We start from the raw sequence: 21,647 nt of genomic DNA on the forward strand, positions 1-21,647 counted from the left end.
GCCCCAGGAGAGCCCAGAGCTCTGGAGATGTACGTCCACTCACGCTTGGATGCCCAAGGTGTGGTAGTCATGGGCTAACATGCACAATGGCCTTATTCCTAAACACTCACAAGTAAGGGGACAGCAAGAGGAGGAAGGGACAGCAAGACATTTCAAAAAACCTCCCCTCCCCAAGCAAGCATCTCCCCCTGCTCAGCATTCCAGCTTTCAAGCTTCCCACCCCATTCCCTCTTCATTCACTTTGCCCTCACCCATTCCCCCACCTTCCACCCCATATCCACACACCCCACACACCTTTTCCCACAAAGCGCTTGCTCTCGGGTCCACATGCAGGTCGGGTGTTTCTGATGACACTGATGCCGGCAGCACACCGACATGATGCAACAAACCCAGGGGTGTTTTGTGCAAGCAGCTCTCAGTCAGGGGCACACACGCCAAAGGTTGAGAGGAAGAGGGAAAGGGGAAGAGGAAGGACTAAGGAACACATACATTGACCTTTGCAGCTCTCCAGGGTGACTGCACATGCCTAGTGACCTTCCTAAGATGTCCCCCCCAAGTCACTTCAACACAGACGGTTTTGCAGGAAGGATTCTGTGGCATTGCCAAGGCTGTGCTACAGATTAAAGGCAATAATGGTTGGAGTAAAGGTAAGGAAGTCTTGCTCTAAATGAGAGTTACCAGGGAACAGCAGGCTCCACGTAACATGTTCACAATTGAAACCTCAAAACGATTTCAGGAGAAGCATTATCTTGGTACTATTTCCATGGCAACACCATTTACAGCACCATCAGAGGCTGGCATGATGACCTTGCTGAGCCCAGCCACACTGAAGACACAGATCCTGCACCCCAGTGCATCGCCTCTGGGATCTCCAAGGGGGTCCTACCCTCATGCCAGTGAGGGTTGCTGCAGACGGATGAGAATGATAGCAATGAATTGCGTAGGACTGCCTGGGACTGCAAAATGCTCAGCCCGGAGAGGTGTCCCAAGGCATGGGCAAGTGCGTGTGAGAGGCTTCAAATGTGGCGAACAAAATCAAGGAACTAAACCGGGGAAAAATCAGGAAGAGGTGAGGCAATATGTTCCTCAATCTAACTGTTTTGCTTGTGAAAATGTAAAAAAAAATACCTCCTGGTGCTAGAGTTGAGGAAAGAAAAAATGTTACTAGAGTCACATTGGAGGAGATGGAGGACAGAGATCTGTGGCCGGACTGCCAGGACTTCTCAAACTCCTGGGCAGACTGGGGAGTCCTGGCTACCAGCACTAGTGTACGTTTCTCCAACTAAGCACGTGAAAGGGACTTTTCTCCTGGCAAGAAAGGAGTTCACACTCCTTTTCTAGAAGCCATGAAAGAGCTTTTTGGTAACGTATTTGTGGTGTCTGGCAGTGGCTTAATTTGGAGACATATTGCTGAAAGACTCCCACGTGAAAGGCAGACCAGTTTCTTCCCCTCATCCTAGAAGGGCTGAGAGGGCCCCACACTAAAGCCCTCATTAAGTCACTGCTATTTACAGCTTGTTTGATGTATTGGCTGATCCTCGTAGGAAAATGCCACTGCTAATTTTGACTTAGCCTCTACCAGCCCCACAAGCAGCACCTTCATTCCTGCACTTGCTGCTCTGCACGCATTCAGCAATTTGGTGACCAGCACCAGGTCTGCCCCTCACCAGGTCCTAGGCGAGCACACGCTGTGTGTCCTGCACGGAGCAAAACCCTGTTTCCAAACAGACTGCTTTTCCCTGTGTTCCTGGAGCAAGCAAGTGTGGGGACTGGCAAAATGTATCGCAGAAAATTGTCAGAACAACACCTTTTTATAAGCAACTGGAAAGGGGAAGGGGAAAAGAAAGGAAAAGGGGAACGGGAAAACCACTCTGCTCTTTGAGGGCCACAAGCAAGGTCTAACGCAGTTACAACTGAAGGAAAACTGCAAATCGCCCAGCCTCTCCGAGTGCTGCTAAGCTTCCAGACCCTTCACTGGGCTGCCTCATCTATTCTGGAAGAGACGACTAAAATCTGCAGATGGGGTTCCTATATGCTAGTAACAATCCTGCATTAGAGGATGGAACCAAATCTCCAATATGGTAAAAACAGACAAGTCACCTCCTGCCAAGTTCTCAAGTTAAAAAGAAAAAAAAAAAGGTTGGCATCTCTGCTAAGGCTCAGATAGCGTCTTTTAGCCCAAAGTAATTAGGCTTTTTTTGTGGCTTTTTTTTGTTTGTTTTTAACATCAAAGCTGTCTGAACACTAGAATTATTTCCACTCCCCAGAAAAGGAGGGACAGAAAAAGAAAAATAACACCTCCATACCCAGGCATCCAGTGGCACAAATGTACATTTTTGCTGCAGATCAAAGAGCAACCAAGTCCCTGACCCTCCTTCCCTGCACCAGGGTTTGCATATTTCTCTGCTCCCCCTGCAGCTGCTCTGACAACAGAAACCTCCAGCAAAGCCAGGGTCAAACACCTTAACTGCTGGGCCAGCAGGACCTTGTCTGGAGGATGTTGTGGGTAGAGCTCATCCAGATGAGATTTCCTAGGCTCTCCCTCTGCTGGGGCATCCACAAAGGCTACAACGACTGCAAATGCTGCACCTCCTGGTGCAGTCACAGCAACACTGCCCAGCCAAGGTCAGACACACACATGCAGAGAAATATTCCTATAAATCCTCCTTTTTCACATGACATTCACTCACTACTTTTCATTTGAGGAAATAGTTAAGATGTGCCCATCAGTTTCCCTGTGAAATTACCATTCTCTTCCCTCCAGCTTCCCATTCTACACAGGATGCCCAACAGAAACAAAGAGAAAGGTTGTACAATTTGCCCTAGCCAGTGGGAAGCCAGGATCAGAAAGCAGGGATCCCAATTCACCAGCACTTGCTTTTACTGCTGGCAACAACATCTTGAGATTTAAAAGGATATTTTTTTTTTCATTCCTATAATGACCTCATGGAAGGAATATCAACACAAAGACTGAGAAAAGCAAGAGTTAGGGGAAGTTTCTATGCCACTATGCAGCAATCCCCACTTTGCCCCAGAGCACATTCTTGTCGGAGTCCTTGACCTTGGCTATGGGAACTCTGAGCACTGCAGCAATCCAGTTATTCAATGCCACGACTGTCTTGAAAGGCAAGCTGCTGCTTTAAGTCTTTATACAGGATAACAGGCTTCCCCTTCCTTCAGCTCTGCACAAATCTTAAATGAATGGAGCACAACGGTGAGGATATCAAGAGCAGAACAAGTAAAGAGCAAAACCCTAGAAGTGATATTCTCCCACATCAACGTCCTCCCACCACACCAGGTAGATAGGACGGGACTACATATGAAATTGGTCCTCCTGGGCCAGGCAGGGAATGAGAATGCAGCATTTCAGAGCTGTTCAAAAGGGCAAGCGTCACGAGGTAAGACCAGATCTTGTTAATCACCACAATACCCCGTATTTCCCCTGCACAACCCAGCACCACGCTTTTAGTCACCACAAAAACAACCAAGCAGACAACGCCTGAACTTTCCCAGTGCCTTCTTAGGGAGGAAAGGAAGCAAGGCTTCAAACCAGACACACAAGCAGTTAATGGGATTATCCAGACACAGAGATCTCAGCAGGACCCAGCAGGCCATGAACACACGGTATCATGCAGAGGACCCCTTTCCCATCACAGGGTTAACACGTGCCAGGCTGTTAGAGTCCAGCAACAGCCTCTCCAGTTTTAGGAACTAAATCAAACACAGATCGAAATGCTGCTCTCCGTACCGGTACCTGCTCATCTTTTTCCTCAGCCTGGCGAACAGTTTAGTTTTCTTTCTGTTGAGGACGGCACGCAAATCGTTTCCGTTACAGGATGGCACAGTCAAACCAGCGAGGAAAAGTCAAGCCTCCGAGCGTTCGGTCACTCGGTGCCACAAAACTCACAGCAATCCAGATGACACGCACTCCTCTCTTACTCTCACAAATACACACAACACAAAAACACACAAACACACTCTTTCCTTGCTTCCTACAAAGCTTTGGCCTTTGGAGAGGGTGGGAGAGGTCTTTTTGTGCCTGTCAAAGATTTGCAGATACGTTAACAAACTAGATTTGTCCCCGTTTCTTGGAATATGGGGCTAGGGTGCACATGGATAAGAATAAAAAGGAAACTGCATAGATCAGCAGAGAACTTTGTGACACTTATCCTTTTATTTTTTCTTTCTTCCCCCATGGGTAATTGCAACTCCTCACTCACTCTTGTAAATGCTGGTACACAAGAAGCAAGCTCCCCATTCTCCTTTGTGCCATCTGTGCACCAGTCTTAATGTGGAACCTAATCAGCAGTTTTCTTATTATGTTTTTTTCCAATCTGTCCAGTTATAGTAGGATAATACTACAGACCTCCTAGGTTTTCTAGGCATCTGAGAACCATGAATGTTCAAACTCCTTCAGAAACAAAATCCAAACATCTCTGAAGTTTCCTGAAATGCAACAGCTACTCTATGCTACGCAGCCAGCATCAGGTTTGTCAGCTGTAGTGATGTATGAGGATAATTGCATCTCTTCTCACACCTCCTCATTCATTTCCTGCCATTGTACCCATCTCTGATCCTCTGCCCAGCAGAGAAGGACGAGGGAAGCATCTGCTCCTACCCCGGGCCACCACGGGCAGTCAGATTGGTGAGGGATATTTCCTCCTGCATGTTCTGCCCCAGCCCTGAACCACACTGAGAGGCCAGATGTGGAGAAGAGACACAAGTGCCTCGTGGCATTTCCTGATCCCTGCAAAACACTTACAGTCCTGGCAGACCTTGGACACATCCTCCTACAATATCCTGTTCCACTTCACTCAGGGGTATCACAGCTGTTTTGGGGCAGGTCGGTCCTCTCAGCTGAGGTTTGAGCAGGTGATGCAGCAGCACTCAAATTGCTACCTGCACAGGATCCACTGTGTAGGCACTTTGGGTTTTGTTCTTTTTTTTAGGGCCAACTAGTCTTCGCCAAAGAAAGAGCACCGAACTGCAACAGAGACACCTATTACCTCCCCAGATGAGACTAGCAGTCTGTGGGGCTGAAGTCATAAGAAATCTAATTAATTCATTGGAAACTCTTTCAGGCCAGAAACTTCATGCCAGAGCAGTATGTCTGGGCCCAGCTGTCACTATAGCCTGCCATCAATTACTTGAGTAAGAAAGGCAGGAGGAGGAAGGAGCTGGCAAAGCAATGGCTCTGGCCTTCATCTGTCCTGTTACCTCATCCTCTTGCAAGTGCCCCACTGGATGCTGCCATCAGAGACAACTGGCACTGTGGCCTCCTGCATAAAGCTTCAGTCTTGCTGGTGGTGATCAACAGGCACCATGTGCTGACTTAGGAAGAAGACACTTTCTTTGCAAGATGCATTGCTACTCGCATCTTGGGAATTTGGTATTAGCAACTCAAAATTCAGGGGCCAAATTTGATTCAAATTTCCTCTTTCTGTAAAGTTGGCAAACACCACATGCATTGCCAGAATGAGACCAAAAAAAAAAAAAAAAAAAGTTGTCTATGCATGAATAAGTTGTCTATGCATGAATGTAAGAAGAGGTTAAACTGGGCGGAGAGATGAGGGAGCACAGAGGTGTCAACAGCTCATCTAGCCCTTCCAAATCAGTACACTCAGGCCACAGCTTGCCCTGACTTCACGCTGACTTCACCTCCTCCCTCCATCAATACACCAATTGAGGACCTGGGCTGTGCTCCTGCTCACCCGGCATGTGGGATTAGTGGCAGCTGGAAGCCAGAGCCCTACATTGTTTCATCACTCACACATTTGGATGGGAGCCAGCTGCAGCCTCATCCACTGCCTGACCTCTCCCTCCCCTCTCAGTGCTGGAGAATGTGCAGCTTTGCAGTTAACCTAAATGGACCGGCCCCAGCTGAGCAAAGAAAACTAAAGGACTGGAGGACACACGCTCCTTGCATACACACAGATTGGAAGTGCTCTGAGATCAGAAAGCCTCGTATGAATGAGGCTGTAACTACATCCATAACACATACACATACAGGCAACACACCCTAGTTTTGAGCACAGGAGGGACACGGGGCTTCAGTGAACAAGTTCGGAGGAGGCTGGAAAACAAATGGGCTCTTGGGTCCTCTAGCTCACAAGCTACAGGTATGTGGGGGAAGCTTTTGAAGGAAAGAACAGGACAGGTGCAGGACAACCAGACTCAGAAGGAAAGGGAGCTCAGTGTTATAGCACTGGTTTATGGAATTTGACTTTAAAAACAGCAGAGGTGAGTCGGTTGCCTAAATATCAGCAAATAGTGAAAGTTGAGGCCTCCAGCTGCTACCCTACAAAGGTAGGAGGTATTGCATCGTGTCTCCCAGCCCCAAGTGCAATCTTGGATATCCTCTAGGGATTCTCAAGGCTGGCTATACGCAGACAATCAAATCACTCTTCAGGTGACACCATGCAGGTTTCAATACCCCAGCAGAGACCCCCCAGTCCCTCCTCCCCTGCTGAGGGAAAGACATTGCTCCCACAGTTACTCACCTGGGCTGTGCTTTAATGGGGAAGGCATTGCCTGAATACTGCTTGTCTAGACCCAGCAGGACATCATGGAGGTTTTGGTTCAACTGCAAAATACAAAAACAAAAGAGAGAAAAAGAATGAGAAAAGAGCCCCAAGTGCCATGAGAGACCCTGCACTGGCCTGCACAGGCTGACCCAAGCACTGACTTGTGCAGTCAGCTGTCCCATGAGAAAACAGCCCTACATCTGTTTCCACTCCTCCACAGGGTAAAGAACCCTACATTCAGACTACCGAAGAGTTGCTGGCACCTCATGGGAATGCTCTGTCCTCCTAAGACACCATCCTCTTTGCTTCTGTGTCACCTGCCCCAACCTGTGTGCTGCCCAGTACTACTGCAGTACCAGACCAAGCGTTCACCTGAGGGTCTTCTGTTTACTGGGACTAAAGCTCCAGGTTTGTAGCCAAAGTTGCTCCTTCTAATGGACCTGAGATACGGACACTTAAAATGCAACTACAGAACTACTAAGTCAACAGCAAGCCTTCACCTCACAGGCTGCCTGGGCCATCCAGGTTTAGGCAGGACCTGGATCTCTTAGAAAAAATGCAGTATTAGGGGTTAAACTTTTCCCAACACCAAAGGCTGAAACATTCATCCTGGACACTCCTATTCTGAAACAGCCAATTCACAAACAAGATGAGATGCCAGATTTATCATCGGCAGGAGGAGGGATCCAATGCAATCAATGTCAGAGGCATTGTGCCGGCAACACCAGCAGTTAATTGGATGCTAGTGCAGTAATAAGAAACAGATGGTTTTCATGGAACAAAGCTAAAGGCCTGCTCTCACACAAAAGTCACAGGGAAAGAAAAATCCAAGACATGATACAAGAGCAGAATTCCTTTCTAGCAGGCATCTTTCTCACATTTTGCTGAATATAACTTAACAGCAGACTGATAATTATAATAATCCTCCCTACTCTTAATGATAAGTTCATTCCCCAGTGGAGAAGGGCAGGCCATTAACTGGAAAGGTCCCCGTGAAGTGTCAGCAGGGCTCCAAACTGATGCATTACACCCAGGCAGTGGGCCCCTGACTGCTGGGAATTGAATGACTATAAAGTTGCTGGTTGCTTAGCGGCTGTCTTGTTGTTAGGATGACATTGGGGAGGGAGGAATACAAGACTTTTCCAGATGGACTCTCAGTTGCTCGCTAAGATTTACAGAGAGCATGCATGCCTTAGGAGCAGCATACAGACCTAAGGAACACAAGACTTACTGAGCTTTTAGGAGAAGTAACTAATGATAGAAACGTTCCTCTAAAGGAAAGTGGCAATGGGAGGATTTCCCACAGCCTATTTCTGAGGTCTCTGCTGGGTGCTGGCACACCACCCAAATCCAGCCTGCCACCAGACTATGACGCCGCTTACTGCCCTGATTCCCAGCCCACGACCACCAGGCAGTCCATGCAAGGGCCATGCTAAGCATTCAGATGGCTTCTTTTGCAAACAGATGCCAGGCTGAGATGGCTTGGTTATAGGTTACAGATCCAGATTCTGGAGGAATTAGAAAAGGCAGCAAGACAGACCTGAAAGTGGCTTTCCTCCCCTCTGTGGATCTTCAAGTGAGCCAAGTGACACAAACTCCATGCAGCATGCAGTGGTACTCTACCCTCTCTCCCCTTACTCCATCCCTTCACATTACTAACTCAGATAGACCCTCCCCCATGTTGCTTGAAAAAGTCTGAGGGTTAACATTTTGCTCTAATACAGGGTAAATGCTTTCTTCTCCAGTCATATCATTTAGTTTTCTCAAATAGCAGTGATGAGAGAACAGGGTGTGTTAATAGGACAAGCTGCTAATTGTCTTACCTTGCTCATTTCTTTATGGAAGTTTTCTTCTAGGCCTGCTATACTCTGGAATGTGTTGACGTAGAAACCAACACGACTGCCAAATGAAAAACAAGAGAAAGAAGAACTTAATGGACACCGTGCTCTCCCAAAAGCTTTCATCTCTGCCTCACCTGCTATCTCCCACCCACCATTCCCATTTGAGCTCAACTCTGTCAGGCCTGGCACATGCTGGAAGAGAATGGCAGCAAAGAAGTGTGGAAGGGGCGGTGGAGCAAAGGCCAGGAGGAGGAGGCCAGGTAGGGTAAGATCTGAATTTGTGATTTGTGCTGGCAAAAGGGATAGGGAGGTGTGGGGGGTGGGGGGAGCACACACTAATGGTAGGGTGATGGAAAGCAAAATGATGGAAGTTGTGATAGTGTGGGGAAAGCTGAGGGAACTGGCAGGAGAGAAATTAAGTCACTCCAAAGTCCCTCAGCACCAGGGGAAGAGCAAAAGTGTGAACTCTTTGCTTCTAAAGGCAGAAGAGTAAGAAAGCACAGGATATGCGCAGAGAGCAACAGAAATGCAAAAGGATCAGCTGGACAGCAGGAGCCTGTGAACAACCTGTGGCACTTCAAAATCCCCGCAGCCGCCTGCCTCCTTGCTTCCTGTATCCAGCCTGCCAGCTGCCAGCAGATCCCAGTGCCCAGCTGGAGGAGCAACAGCAGGAGTAAGACACTCTCTTCCCTCAAAGGCCAGCAGCATCACTATTCTGCACATGTAGCCACCGAAATGCCTGCATCCCTCCCAACTGCTTCCTCAGCAGGCCTGCATGCTGCTGCATGCAAACAGCCCAGGCTGGGAGGAAAAGGGGGTGAGGGGGTGAATCAGTACTTTGTTCCCCACTCTGCTGCTGTCCACTCTCTTCATTTCCCCCAGACTAGCACTGCAAACCCAGATATGGTCATTGTATTTAAAAATAAGGAACTGAGACAAGGATTTGGCTTGCCTTCCCTATACATCACCTCCTAGTGCTCTCCAGTTCATCCTCCAAGCTACCTCTTAGTTAGCCTGCTTCTTCTCTCCCCTTTTTATCATCATAATCACTGGTGTGGCAAAACCCTGATCTATCACATCTTCCATCTTTTTTCAACCCAAGCTACGTTTTGTTAAATAGAGCACCACAGGAGGACAGCTGTAACCACTAGTTCTTCACTAGGTCCTGTGTCACAGCCAGAAGCACGTGTTATGGGCAAGAGAAGGCAGTCACCACCAGGATCCTTTCCCTTGGCTTTGTTCACCCAACTGCTCTAACCTGGAAACAGCATTCACAGAGGACACCCAACCTGCCCGCTCACCTTCCCTGTTGTTTAACACCTGCTGCTTCACTGAGTGCTCATAAGCTTACATGGTGAGACACAAGTGAGCAAGGCACCACCCTCCTAGCCCTCTCCAACCACTGTCACTGTATAGATCTCTCAGGCTTTTCATCAGTCAGCTGACGTACCCAGCCTGCTCTGTCTGATGTCCACAGCAGAAGCTAGGGCAATGCGCAGGAGAATTGGGCAGAGTTGGTGGGGAAACACCATTTCTCTTTGTGGTAAAAGTTTGTCATTAGGATCCCGTACCAAAGTGAAGAAAGACCAAGGTGAACCCACCTGGGGGGAATCTTAGGACAGACTCTCTGAGGTGATTCAGAAAGCAAGGACAGACTCTCTGAGATGATTCAGAAACCTAGCCCAAGCTGAGAACAGTGATACAGGAAGGTCCGTGGAGCAGTGGAAGGTCTTCGCGCCCTTCCAACCATGCCTTGGGAAAACTTCCAGCACTCACCTATTCCATAGTGAAGGAAGCTCCTCCTGCAGATCAACGTTCATCTCTTCAAATACCTTCTGAGCCTTTACTAACTCTTCTTCAGCCTTAATAACAGAGAAGGAAGAGAGTAAGCTCCAGCACATACAAGTACCCTGAAGGGCTGAGCTAACTGTAACTCTTGACTTTGCTGGGAGAACAAGCAAAATTCTGGCACGGGGTAATCCCCATTCCGAACAAGTCTCCCAGAAACCAGGGTTGCATCACAAGTGAGCTGATGCCCCTTCAGCTTGCCTGCACTGCCCTCAATGGATTTCCCTGTCTGGATACTTAGAAGAGACTTCAAATATCCACTAACATATTTTAAGTCCTATAAATTTCCCTGGCTCCCAAAACTGAGTGAAGCTGGTCAGGCAGTTCAGCCTCCAGTTTGGACACAAATGAAGATTTAGAGGCCCCTGCTCCTTGTTGGGTCTCTGAAATAGTTGAAACCTATCCCAAATGAAGAAGAGACCTCCCTCGTGAGGGAGATAAGGTCATTCCAAAGCACCACCTCTTCTTGGGAAGGGAAGAGGTCTGCCTCCTTCACTGATACATCTCTCTCACAAAGCAAAGCAGAGAAAGCAAGGAGGGATACACAAAGCATAAGTTGTGCCAGCAGAAGGCTAGGTTGGAGCAGCAGGTCTTGGTCTCAGCAGCCTCACATACTCTTATTGGTGAAGACCTCATACAAGAGAAACCCCTGGCTGGCTGCTGACTACCAAAAACAAAGGAAACATCCCTCATACAGAACCTCTTACTTCCAAAGAGTTTAAATTTTATCTGATCCATTTGACGCAGACATTGACAGACCCCAGCAACAATGCATGAATTCTGGTGCATTTCAGAGACAGAAATGATGAACCTGGTTTCTGTTGCTGATAGCAAGCATCAGCAACATGCATGTTCCCCTTCCCATATCAGTCCTTGATGGCTCCTTCCCTGTTTTCAGTGCCCTGACTTAAAACTGCAAGCTTGCTAAATAAAATGTTTATATCCTCTAGTTTGCAACAGCACAGTGCTCCTCTGCAGCTGGAAGCAGGACAGCAAACTCCTGCATGTCCACTTGGTGATGCTTCTTAACAGGAAACTCAGCACCAGTGCCTACCTTCAAGTGTGACAAAAGCAGGAATGTCACAACATGCTCCGAAGAGCCAGCAAGCCACTAGGGACCAGGTCGCTCTTCGCACCTCCAGTTAGATTCTCACCCCTTCTTTGAAATGAAATTTTATCTTCTTTGCACCAGCTTAACTAAAGAAATCCACAACTTGCTGCTCCTTAATGCCAGGTCTGTGTAAAGACAGGACTGACAGGAGAAAGGACTTAAAAATATTGTGGAGTTCAGAGTCCTGTTCCTCACAGTGCTGTGTAGGATCCTTAAATTCTTTTGTCTGACTTAGGAGCAGAAGCTCCTAACTTCCAGCTAGCTTCACCTTTCAGAGGGTCACTCATTGCTGCCAAAGGCTCTTCGTACTCAACGTCAGAAGAGGCTCTTTGCCCCAGAAAAAGACTCCACAACTGGGTATTCAACACAACTGGTATTCAAAATTTAAGCAGTCCCTGTAAGGAACGGGTAAGAGCAGAAGGGATCAGGATGTTTCCATCCAGAAATCCCTGTATTTTGCTGCTATACTTGCTGCAAAACCCAACGCTTTGAGAGAGTTTGCACCAAACAAACAAATGTCCATTTAAACGGAGACACAGTTTATGCTGGATCAGAGCTGATAATCACAAAGACTCATTCTGCCTTAAAATCCCTCCATGACCAAATGTTTCCAATGCAGCCATTTTAAAGGAAGAGGAAAAAAAAAATCCCATTCCAACCTTTGGTTTTATCTCGTACTAGCTTCCACTATAGACTGGAACCACAACCACCCCAGGAGATGGGATAGCTGGGACATGAAGCACCATTGAATGCTGTCAGGTTTTCAGACATGTTGAACATTAGGAAGTCTTTCCCTCTCTCGTTTACCTGTTCAGAAGGCCAAAGAACCTAGAAAGCAACGTGTCAATATTGTGACATCCTGAGGCAAAGGCAAAGTCAGCAAGAGGCAATGCTCCCTCTAGAGCAGCTGTAGGAACCAGCAATCCACGAGGCAGGGGTAAGGACAGCTGGGCACCCCATGCCAACCCCACCAGTCCCAGCCAGTGCTGCCTCTCCCCTCAAAGGGATCACAGCCCCGGGCCCAACTCACTGGCTCTCCCCTATAGACAGAGGCACTGCTCCGTTGTCACTGCAGCGCCAAGGATATTGCTTTCTGGTCTGAAGTCAGCATTTCAGGGATGCCTGAAAAAAGTCAGGAATTTGCTGTTCTAAGCTATTTCCCCCTTTGTTTCAAAAAGCACAGTCACCAGAATTTGTAACTGAGAGCTCGCAAAAGCAAACCTCCCAGGAGACTAGAGGAACGCCCCTGTATTTCTTGTTGTTGTTGCTAGTATCTGTGAAAGGCCCAAAAAGCCAGCAGTCTAAACACTGCAGGGAGGGACTTTTTTTTTTTTTGGCATTAAAAATAAATCTTGCTGACCCCGTTTTTGCTTGAAGGTTATATAGTAACAGGAATTATCAGACAAGAGACAGCAACACAGCTGCTGGTACACAGAAGGAAATTTTGTTAGGCTTAATATTCTGAAGCTCTTCAATAAATGCAGTGTCATCAGCCCTCCTGCTCTTCCCATGAGCTTAATGAGATTTAGGGTTGCCATTAACACCTTCAGTCTTACAGTCATGTGAATACAAAGACTGAAGCTTTCTATTTTTAAACCCTCTGCCTGCTGGTGTTTGAAAAGAAAAGCTGGGAAACCCACAGGTCCAGAATACAAACTGATCTTCCTCCTTAGATATTTAGGTTAGACCAAATTAAAAAAAAAAAAAAAAAAAAGCCTCACGCAATTAGAAACAAAAACTTGAGGTTAGCAATACTATTATTTAAGGAATGCAAGAGGAAAAACTTAAAGGAGGACTTAAATTGATTTTACAGGGTGACTGAAAATACTAATGCCACTTAGCAGGAGATTAAAGCCCCCACAATACAGCTGCTAGAAAGATTATGCACATCCTTGTTATCTGCTTTAGGGCAAAGTCACCCAGCAGAGAGAAATTATCAGCTGACTCATAGCACCCTCGGATCACAACACAATGGATGAGGGAGCCCTCATGCTGCTTCTGTACTGCTTCTGCAGGTAGTGTGTGGGAGGTGGTATTTCCCCCAGTCACTCCGGCCAGTTTGAAAAGATAAAGAATGACCAAGATCTGATTTATCTGCCTGTGGCTTGCAAAACATCCTGCACCTGCTTTCTAGTGCTCAAAAATGACCACCAGGCAAACAGATCAGTCAAGATCCACAGCCAAAGAGATCATTTCCAGCACGGTCAAGGCACAGGAAAAGCCTTGGGAAGCCTGTCAAATGTCCTCCCTTCAGTCAAGAATGAATACTTACTTCCTGACTTTGCCATGCATTCTAAGCAGGGCTGCTCACAGCCATTCATTCCCAGGCTTTATTTGTGTGGTAACATGGTATTTTCCCAGACCTTCCATCATAATCTGACTGTGAAAATCCCAGGTGCTTTATAAGGTGAGACCAATTATGGTGCCAAACTGCAATGCACTCACTGATAAGGAATATAAAGAAGTAGAAGCTTTTGTACAAGCTTTCATGACACAACCATGACCCCAACCTGGAGCTGTTCACAACTCTAATGAGGGGTGCGAATTTCCTGCTCTGCTCCCTCCTCTTCTACACAGACCGAACCTCTACATACCTGGAGAGGGCTCTTTTAGGCCAGCAGAGCCAGGCCAGTGACAATTTCAGAAACTTGTATTTCACCACAGGTGTGGTAAGGAATAACTGGCAGAACTACGCTACATCCCCTCTGCCGTGGCATTATTCCGCAGCCTTTCTTCATCCCCATTTCACTTTATGGGGAGAGAACAACAGCCTAGCATTATCACACCTGGTTAGAAATCAACAGGGCAGGCACAGAGCCATGGCTCATCGATTTCAGTGTCCACTGCGGCTCAGGAGTACCAAGGACATACTAAAACTAGTGTGTAGAAGGGACTAGAGCGAACGTTGCCTAGAGATTAGTTGCACAGTACAGTCTAGAGCCCGAAATAGCGCATGCAGGGTTAGAGGCAGGTAGATCAGCAGTCACCTGATTTCGGAGCAGATTAGTTTGCGCAACGAGGTGAGCTTGGAGCTTCCCTTGACACCACTGAGGCGCAGCTTTCTCAAGCAGCGAAACAGGCTGCGGGGAGGGAGCATGTTTGAGGGAAAAGAGAAAAAAATAAAGAAAGAACAAGAGAGAGACAAACATATACATATATATATTTTTAGGATAAAAAAATAAAATAAAATCACAACAGAGACTGTATCTAAAAGCTGGACCAAACCAGTGTCACCAAGGCAAGAGAAAAAAAAAAACAACAAATATCCTGGGACTGATTGGTTATGAATCCTTTGAAACATGCCAAGTTTAGCAGTAATTAATGCTCCAGTGTGGGCTGGGATACTGTAGGCCAGCCAGGCAGCTGCAAAGAGCAACAGATAATAGTTTGTTAGTGACCTAGCACACAGACAACCCTACTCCGAGTCATGACTGTGAAGTGGGAGCTCCTTGGAGAGAGGTCAGGATTAATTAACCATTGTAATTATTTGCATGCAACAGCTGAATGTCCGCAGCACTTTAATTTAATGGCAGGTTGTGAGTTTAGCAGTAAGTGGCGGGAGTCCTGGGAAAAGAACATTGTAAATTAGAAGAGAAAAAGAGACTGCATAACCCCAAAAAGTATTTCCAATGCTGTTTGTATTACCATAATACCGTGAAACATCATTCAAGTCAGTTTGTGATTGTACGCTCTGTCATTTATAAATAAGATTTCTCTTTCCTCAGGGCTTGTCGTCACATTTCAAAGTACCTTACACTTGCACCTTACCCATTTCACAGGTCACACAAGCAGAACTGTGGTGATAGAAATGGAGAGGTGAACTCCCTACGTGAGTGCAGTGCATGACTGCAACTGTGGGTCTGAGGGGCTGGGCTGTGAAAGCTGCCTATTTGGGAAGAGCACACACACAACTTTTGGGACTCTCAGTGATCCCATCACAGGATCAGGCTACTGTGATGCATCACAGATTACCCGTGCATGAGCTTACAGCCTACAGCACAGAGCAGGGGAAAAAACTGATGCAGTGCCTGTTTTGGCTAACAAGAAGGGTCCGACCAAGTACTAAGAGGTACATGAACAGACTGAATCAGGAACAGAGCACCATCTCCTACATCTCAACACTTCACACTCCAAACCATAGTTAACACATGAAGGAAACAGTAAAGAGCAACAACAAAACATCCCCTGATAAAAACACATCTTATGTGAGCATTTGGGGCAACATGAGTGAGTGCAGCGATGACAAGGGCCAGCCTCTTGGGTGCAGATCACCAGCTACCAACCTGAGCAAATGAATTCTTACAAACACCAGTGCCACTGCAGCAAAGATCCCAGAGGCACACACCAAAAAATAGTATCACATCCCATGGAAATTCTTCTCTTACCCCTGAACACACTGAAGTACGGCCTTCAACAGACAACATCAAGTCTGTCGTGGGCCTCATGCCTTGAATACAGAACCACAAAGACACAAATAATGCAATGACACCTGAGCCATCAATCTTTCACCCTTTTGTTTGCCAGGCTTAATCACAGTGCATGCACCAGGAGAGGAGACGACTGATGACCGGCAGCTTAAAAATAAAATTACTTGTCAGTTGGCTAGTAAATGCAGATTTTTTTGCTTGGGTAAAGAGAAGCACCTTATTCCTTCCGTGCCAGAGCCACACTATTGTCTCCAACATAGCCTAAATCCTTCCTACCTGAAATAATTGCAAAGCAAAGGATGACAACCCTTCTCAGCTTTGTTAAAAGATTAAAGAGGCTCAGGCTTTTTTTTTTTTTTTTTTTTCCCTGCACTCCTCTATCCCCAAGAGTCCTGATGTGCCACGCTCTATATTAAAGAGAAATGAAAGGTGTCTCCTGACCACTGGACTTGTCATGTCAAGATTTGTCCTGTGGTGTGGAGCATGTGGGCTCAAATCCACTCAGGGTAAAGGAGTAATCCACAGCTCATTTTCTGGGCTATCCTAAAGCCACAAGCTTCCTCTAGAACAAGGTTAGCATTACCACCTTTCTTCAGCTACAATTAAAAGACTACCTAAATTCTATCTCTAATGAAATTTACTTTAATTAAAAATAAAATTCCGCACTTGTGTGTTGGGCATGCTCAAGAATTAACACTGAAATGAAAGAAGCCATGCCTTAGCAAGACAAAATTCTTGCTTTCCTGCTTTCAGCCTTATTTATTTTCCAGTAATTGTGGTCAGCAGACGATAGAACAGGATCATCAAGTGCACTTAGGGTGCATTTGCACCAATAAACTTGTAACTCACTCTCCCAAAGGCCTCTGTCCTAGAACATTATAGAACTTCACAAATACCACCAACCTCAAGCAACACCCAAACACTTACTATCACTGCTGATCTAAGATGGGGAGACAGAGAGACCCAAAAAGCAGACAAACTGGAAAATTTTGCTGTGGCACTACAAAACTTTGCTTCCCCAGAGGCGCACAGGCTTTTCTGTCCTGCAGCATCTGAGGAAAAACATGCCTAGGCCTTGGCTGCTGACAGATGCTGGCTGATGATGGTGGGTGTGAACTAAGACAGCAGAACACATCCTGCCTTCTAGGAGAATTAAACAGGTGAGAAGAAAACAGCTAGTCAAGCCCCACCAGTTCACAATCTCTCTCTGAACAAAGCACGTCCAGCAGAGAGGTACAGGTGTGCTTTACACCTGCTCACTAAGCAAAAGCAGACGTCCCAAAATGAAAGGAGAGTTGCACGTCCTCTCTTGCTTGCTTTACCTTTGCGATTTTAGTTTCGTCCTTCTTCTTTGCAGTTTGCAGGGCTTCAAAGTGGTGTCTGGCGCTGTCGTAATCCACAAGCTTCCTTCCTCGCTTCGCTATACGAGACTACAAAAGATGGAGAAAAGAGTCATGACAATCTTCCCTGGCAGCCAAAACCAAAATGACTGTCAGCAACACCCCCGCCTCAGCTCCACCCAACTCGTACAGCACTGCATGCTCTGCCTGCACAGGGACACCCACTAGACACCCCACACAGGTTGCCCGGAGAGGACTTTTCCCATTTTTCATTTAGCCTCACCTAAGCCTCTGCTTTTTCATTTTCCCGAGGGTTGCAGCGAGTCTCTAGCTAACCAGCTCACAGCCCTAGTTCATGCAGAAACTCAAAAGATGAATACAAGAAAGCGTCTCTGTTGCCAGCACAGCAGAAGCACTCCTCCACATGCTCAGGATATGCCTAGGACAGCATTTCAGACCCTGCAACCGGAGATCCAGACAGAAGCACTGTGTTTCTCAGCTGGTGTGACCACAGTCACAGCCAGTGGCCCATTACAACCAGCTATTATGCAAGAGAAGCGTGAAGGAGAAGCTGTAGCACTGTATCACAGATACACAACATCCCCCTTTTGTCCCAAGCTGTGACAAAGGCAAGGAAGGAGCCAGCTGCGTACCAGGCTCACACTCAGGAAAAGGATCCTGACAGGTCCGTGAGTGAGAATCCAGACCTCAGAGCATCACGGCTGTGGCCTGTTACTCTGTGATACCTCTGTCACCCCCCTCTCCTGAGGTGCCCTCAGGCCCTCTCGCCCACCAGTTTCACCTCATTGAGGCTCAGACCCACTGGGCAGCCTTGTTTTAGGAACCACCAATCCCCCTGAGCCCCTTGCCTCCTGTGCTTTCTACAGACACCCTGGACAATCTGGGTTGGAGCACAGGTCTTCCCAGGCTCAGAGAGGCCTGGTCCAGTGTCAGTGATCTGCAGCCTAGAGACAGACTGGAGAACTTGAACAAAAATGACACAGAAAGGAGCCAGAAGGGTTTCTAATTAACCACACAACTCAGAGAAACTGAAGAATCAGCTCTGGGATTTACTTGCAAAAGCAAATTCCCCCCCTCCGATCCTGCACTTGGCAAGGAGAGGTGGTCTCCTCTCCCGAGGCTCCTGCAGATAAAACTGCAAAACCATGCTCGGGGCTGATCTTTCTGCCAGAGCAGCTGGGACCAGTTTGCACGTCTCCCACACACGCTCCTCTGCGCTTCCAGCAAACGCTGGTGCAGCTCCGTGTGAGTCACCGAGGATCTGCAGGATCTCAGCCACACGCACACCCAGCCTGATTTCAGAGCGCTCAGCTCGCTCCAGGAGAGGAATCACGAAGAAGCCGAGCCACTCCTCAACCAGGGGCTGTAGAAGACACCTCCCAGTACCCTGTTTGCAGCCTGCCCTCCTGGGAAACGCTGCCAGCTGGGCACGGAGACAGGGTGTAGGAGGGGGCTTCCAGCAGCATTAAAGTCTCCAAGATGTGAGCTAACGCATCTTCTACACACTCCAGATCTGGGATCTAAGGGAATGAATATTTCCCTTACATCAGGCTGGCAGAGACAGCTGGAGTTTAGAGGGGTTTTGCCAATCTCTGTCTCAAGGCAAACAGCCACCTGTACGTAGTTCCCTTGTATGACTCCAGGAGAGCTGCTCTCCATCTCCAGGAGATGCTCTCCAGCAGAGCCGCAGCAACCCACCACCACCTAATGGCAAAAGCTGAACTCGAAGACGTGGTTTATTTCTTTGCAATATATTCATCTTAATTTGAGCCTCCATTTAAAATAAATAAATAAATAAATTCTTACTGATACTTGGTTTCAAGCCTAGTAGAAACAGCACATCAGTTTCAGTGCAGGATAAAAATTTGCCAATTCCACAGCTACTCAGAACTCAGGTTAGGGTTCACCTTCCCCAAGCTCACTGCAGAGACCTGTACCCTCGTGGTGTGCTCTGCAACCCCAATCAAAAATTCACTCCGAAATATTTATTGATTATACAAGAACCCTATTCCAGGAAGCTACAGATACTGACCCACAAAGAAAGGATAAAGAACTTTTTGTGTTCCCATTTCTCAAGTTAGAAAAGACAGAGAGATTTTGTTCACTCCCCCCTGCCAAACTTGAAAAATGTTTCCCTTTAACTTAAACTCTTTACTAAAGGAATACTACGTTTTCACATTCGTGCTGTGGATCCTGTTGGAGGTCCAAAAAATTCAAGGGAACTTTTCCAGCCTTCTTCAGCAAAAGAAGATTCAGAATGTGTTAGAATTCAACAAACAAACACCACGTGCATGATCTAACTTGTCACACACTTGAATTACTGGGCCATTAACAAAAATTAGGCTCTCACATCATTCAATTAAAATCATCTTCTCTCCGTAAATCAATTTTTCTCATCATCATAATACCAAAATTCCAGGGAAAGCAGAAAGTTTGTTTTTGCAGAAAACACAAACCAGAAAACTATTCCCACAACAACAAAAAAACACCGAAGTATTCTATTAATTACATATGACTGTTTTTTCTTTCTTGCATGCCACCCTCTAGAACTTTAGTTTCTTACTTGAAGCCAAACTATACTTTTGTACAACTGTACAAACTTGTTGAAGTTTGGCTTCAACTTTCAACAACAGTCTTACAGTTATTTCTACCAGTCAAAGAAACCAAGTCTGACCTGAGCACTTCTCACTGCTCTGTGGTAAGGAGAACACCACATCCATCTGAACTACCAAAAACCATCTTGACCTTTTCAAATGCATACCACTGAAAACATTAAACAAATGGTGAACTCAGTGAAATATATCCATATCTTACTGTAGGAACCAACAGAAACCCAAATTCTCACTCATTTTAGGAGGAAAGGTATAGGCAAGCAGTGCTCTCTTTAAAGCATTTTTTTCAGTTGTGCACGGAAGTGCTTTAACTTCCCATTTTCTAGAGTATCACCTGAAGACTGAGAACGTGATATCAGTAATAAGCACGGAAGAAATGTGACACTGAGGTTACCTAGTGCACAGCCACAAAATGCTGGTAAAAAACTATTTAGTCAGAAGCAGTGCAGAAGTCTGAGTCTACAGAGAGCCTGAAACAAAACCTCCTGCTAAAGAAACAGTGCACAAACCTCTGCACAGGCTCACACTGTGGGCTGTGATCAGCACTACAGCCTTCAGCGGGTTGAAAGAAACAGCAAGCCTCTTCACCCTTCCCCACCTTGGATTTCCAGGAACAGAGAATGCTGGAAAAATGAAGCAAAACCAAGGAGCCCCAGGAGGCAGTGACACTGCTGTTCAGGGCTTATTTTCAAGCCTGTGACCTGCCCCGTTTGATACAGCACAAGCCTCCTGGAGCAACAAATATTGACAAACGTTTTAAGAGCCATGTGGTGGGGAAAGGGTTGTTTTCACTGGGAAGAAGCCAAGCTGATATTTCCCATATGGTGATATCATTATTAGCACTTCCATATGGCGAAGACATTTCCTGCATAACCTTCTCAAAACGAATGGCGAGATGACAACAGCGGAAGGGGAACCTACATAACATCATTCAAACCCAGGTCCTTGGATACGACCTCACTCCAAAAGACATACATTCAGCATTCCCCTTCCTGGCAAAGAGCTGATAATATGTGCGGCAGGACTTCAGGGAACACAGAAATCTGCCTTCCACACCAGCCTCTACTTACAAAGTACATTTGCCACCAATCGCTTCCTCAACACATTGTACTTACAGGGAAGTTTAAAAAAAAAAAAAAAAAGCCACAACAAAAGACTGGAAAGAGAAACACAGAGCTTGTGAGCTGTTGCTGACACTACCCTCCTGCACTGTGACACAGCGGGGTTTTGTAGGGATCCTCTAGTTTTGTACTGATGTTTTTTCATCAGTGTCTTTCCCCTGGATTCTTCACTCTGTTGCTTCAAGCCCAAAGGAAAACATGGCATTTTCACATAAACCAGGGCTGCAAAGATCTTGGCTGCTCTGAAAGAGAAGTGTGCAACAGCACAGCATGCACATAAAGAACATAGGGTTGCAGGGAACTGATTCTTATGAATTTTCATCTGCTGTGACTCTAGACCAAAAGGCTTAAGGAGAATCTTACTTTAATATCTGGGAATTGGCCAAGGTAAGTATCCATGGTCAGAAGCGCCTGATCCACCAGCTTCTGATGGAAATCCGTCCAGAGGAGGTCATTGTTCTGAAAAACAAAAGTAATGAGCAAACTGTTAAAAGCACAGAGCTCTGCATTCACGCCTGTCTCAGTGAGTGCTGCAGATAACAATTTCAGTCCCCAGAGCTCTTAAGAAATAGTCACTTCTTAGGAAAAACTGAGGAGCAGAAAAGTTAATTGAAAACTGAGATCACGGCAGAAATGTAGATACAGAAAAGAAACCCTGATGCTGCTAACTCAGACAACTTCTCCACGGACACAGCACCCTTCATGAGACTTCCACTGAGGGCTTGTCCATTCCTCTACTGTGCTAGTCCAAGTCCATAAGGCAGAATGGAAGATGAACATCAGGCTCCCTTCACCTTCTCCT

General features: G+C 46.6%; 1 protein-coding gene across 9 annotated transcripts in view; it reads right to left on the reverse strand.

Annotated features, from left to right (window-relative positions):
- The window catches only part of BIN1 (bridging integrator 1), an 86,997-nt gene that overhangs the window by 19,850 nt on the left and 45,500 nt on the right, over positions 1-21,647 (reverse strand). For 3 of the 9 annotated variants that reach the window (XM_084524231.1, XM_084524229.1, XM_084524226.1), the window contains exons 5-10: positions 21,209-21,304; positions 17,074-17,181; positions 14,312-14,404; positions 10,142-10,227; positions 8,348-8,423; positions 6,501-6,583 (exon numbers count right to left, since the gene is read on the reverse strand). In XM_084524231.1, the coding sequence (XP_084380357.1) occupies positions 6,501-6,583; positions 8,348-8,423; positions 10,142-10,227; positions 14,312-14,404; positions 17,074-17,181; positions 21,209-21,304 (542 nt within the window). Of the gene's footprint in view, positions 1-3,754; positions 3,800-6,500; positions 6,584-8,347; positions 8,424-10,141; positions 10,228-14,311; positions 14,405-17,073; positions 17,182-21,208; positions 21,305-21,647 lie in introns of all 9 variants that reach the window. The other 6 variants (XM_084524233.1, XM_084524230.1, XM_084524228.1 and 3 more) reach the window with 3 other exon arrangements.

Source organism: Aythya ferina, assembly GCF_964211825.1.
Source record: "Aythya ferina genome assembly, chromosome: 6".
Classification (NCBI taxonomy): Eukaryota; Metazoa; Chordata; class Aves; order Anseriformes; family Anatidae; genus Aythya; species Aythya ferina.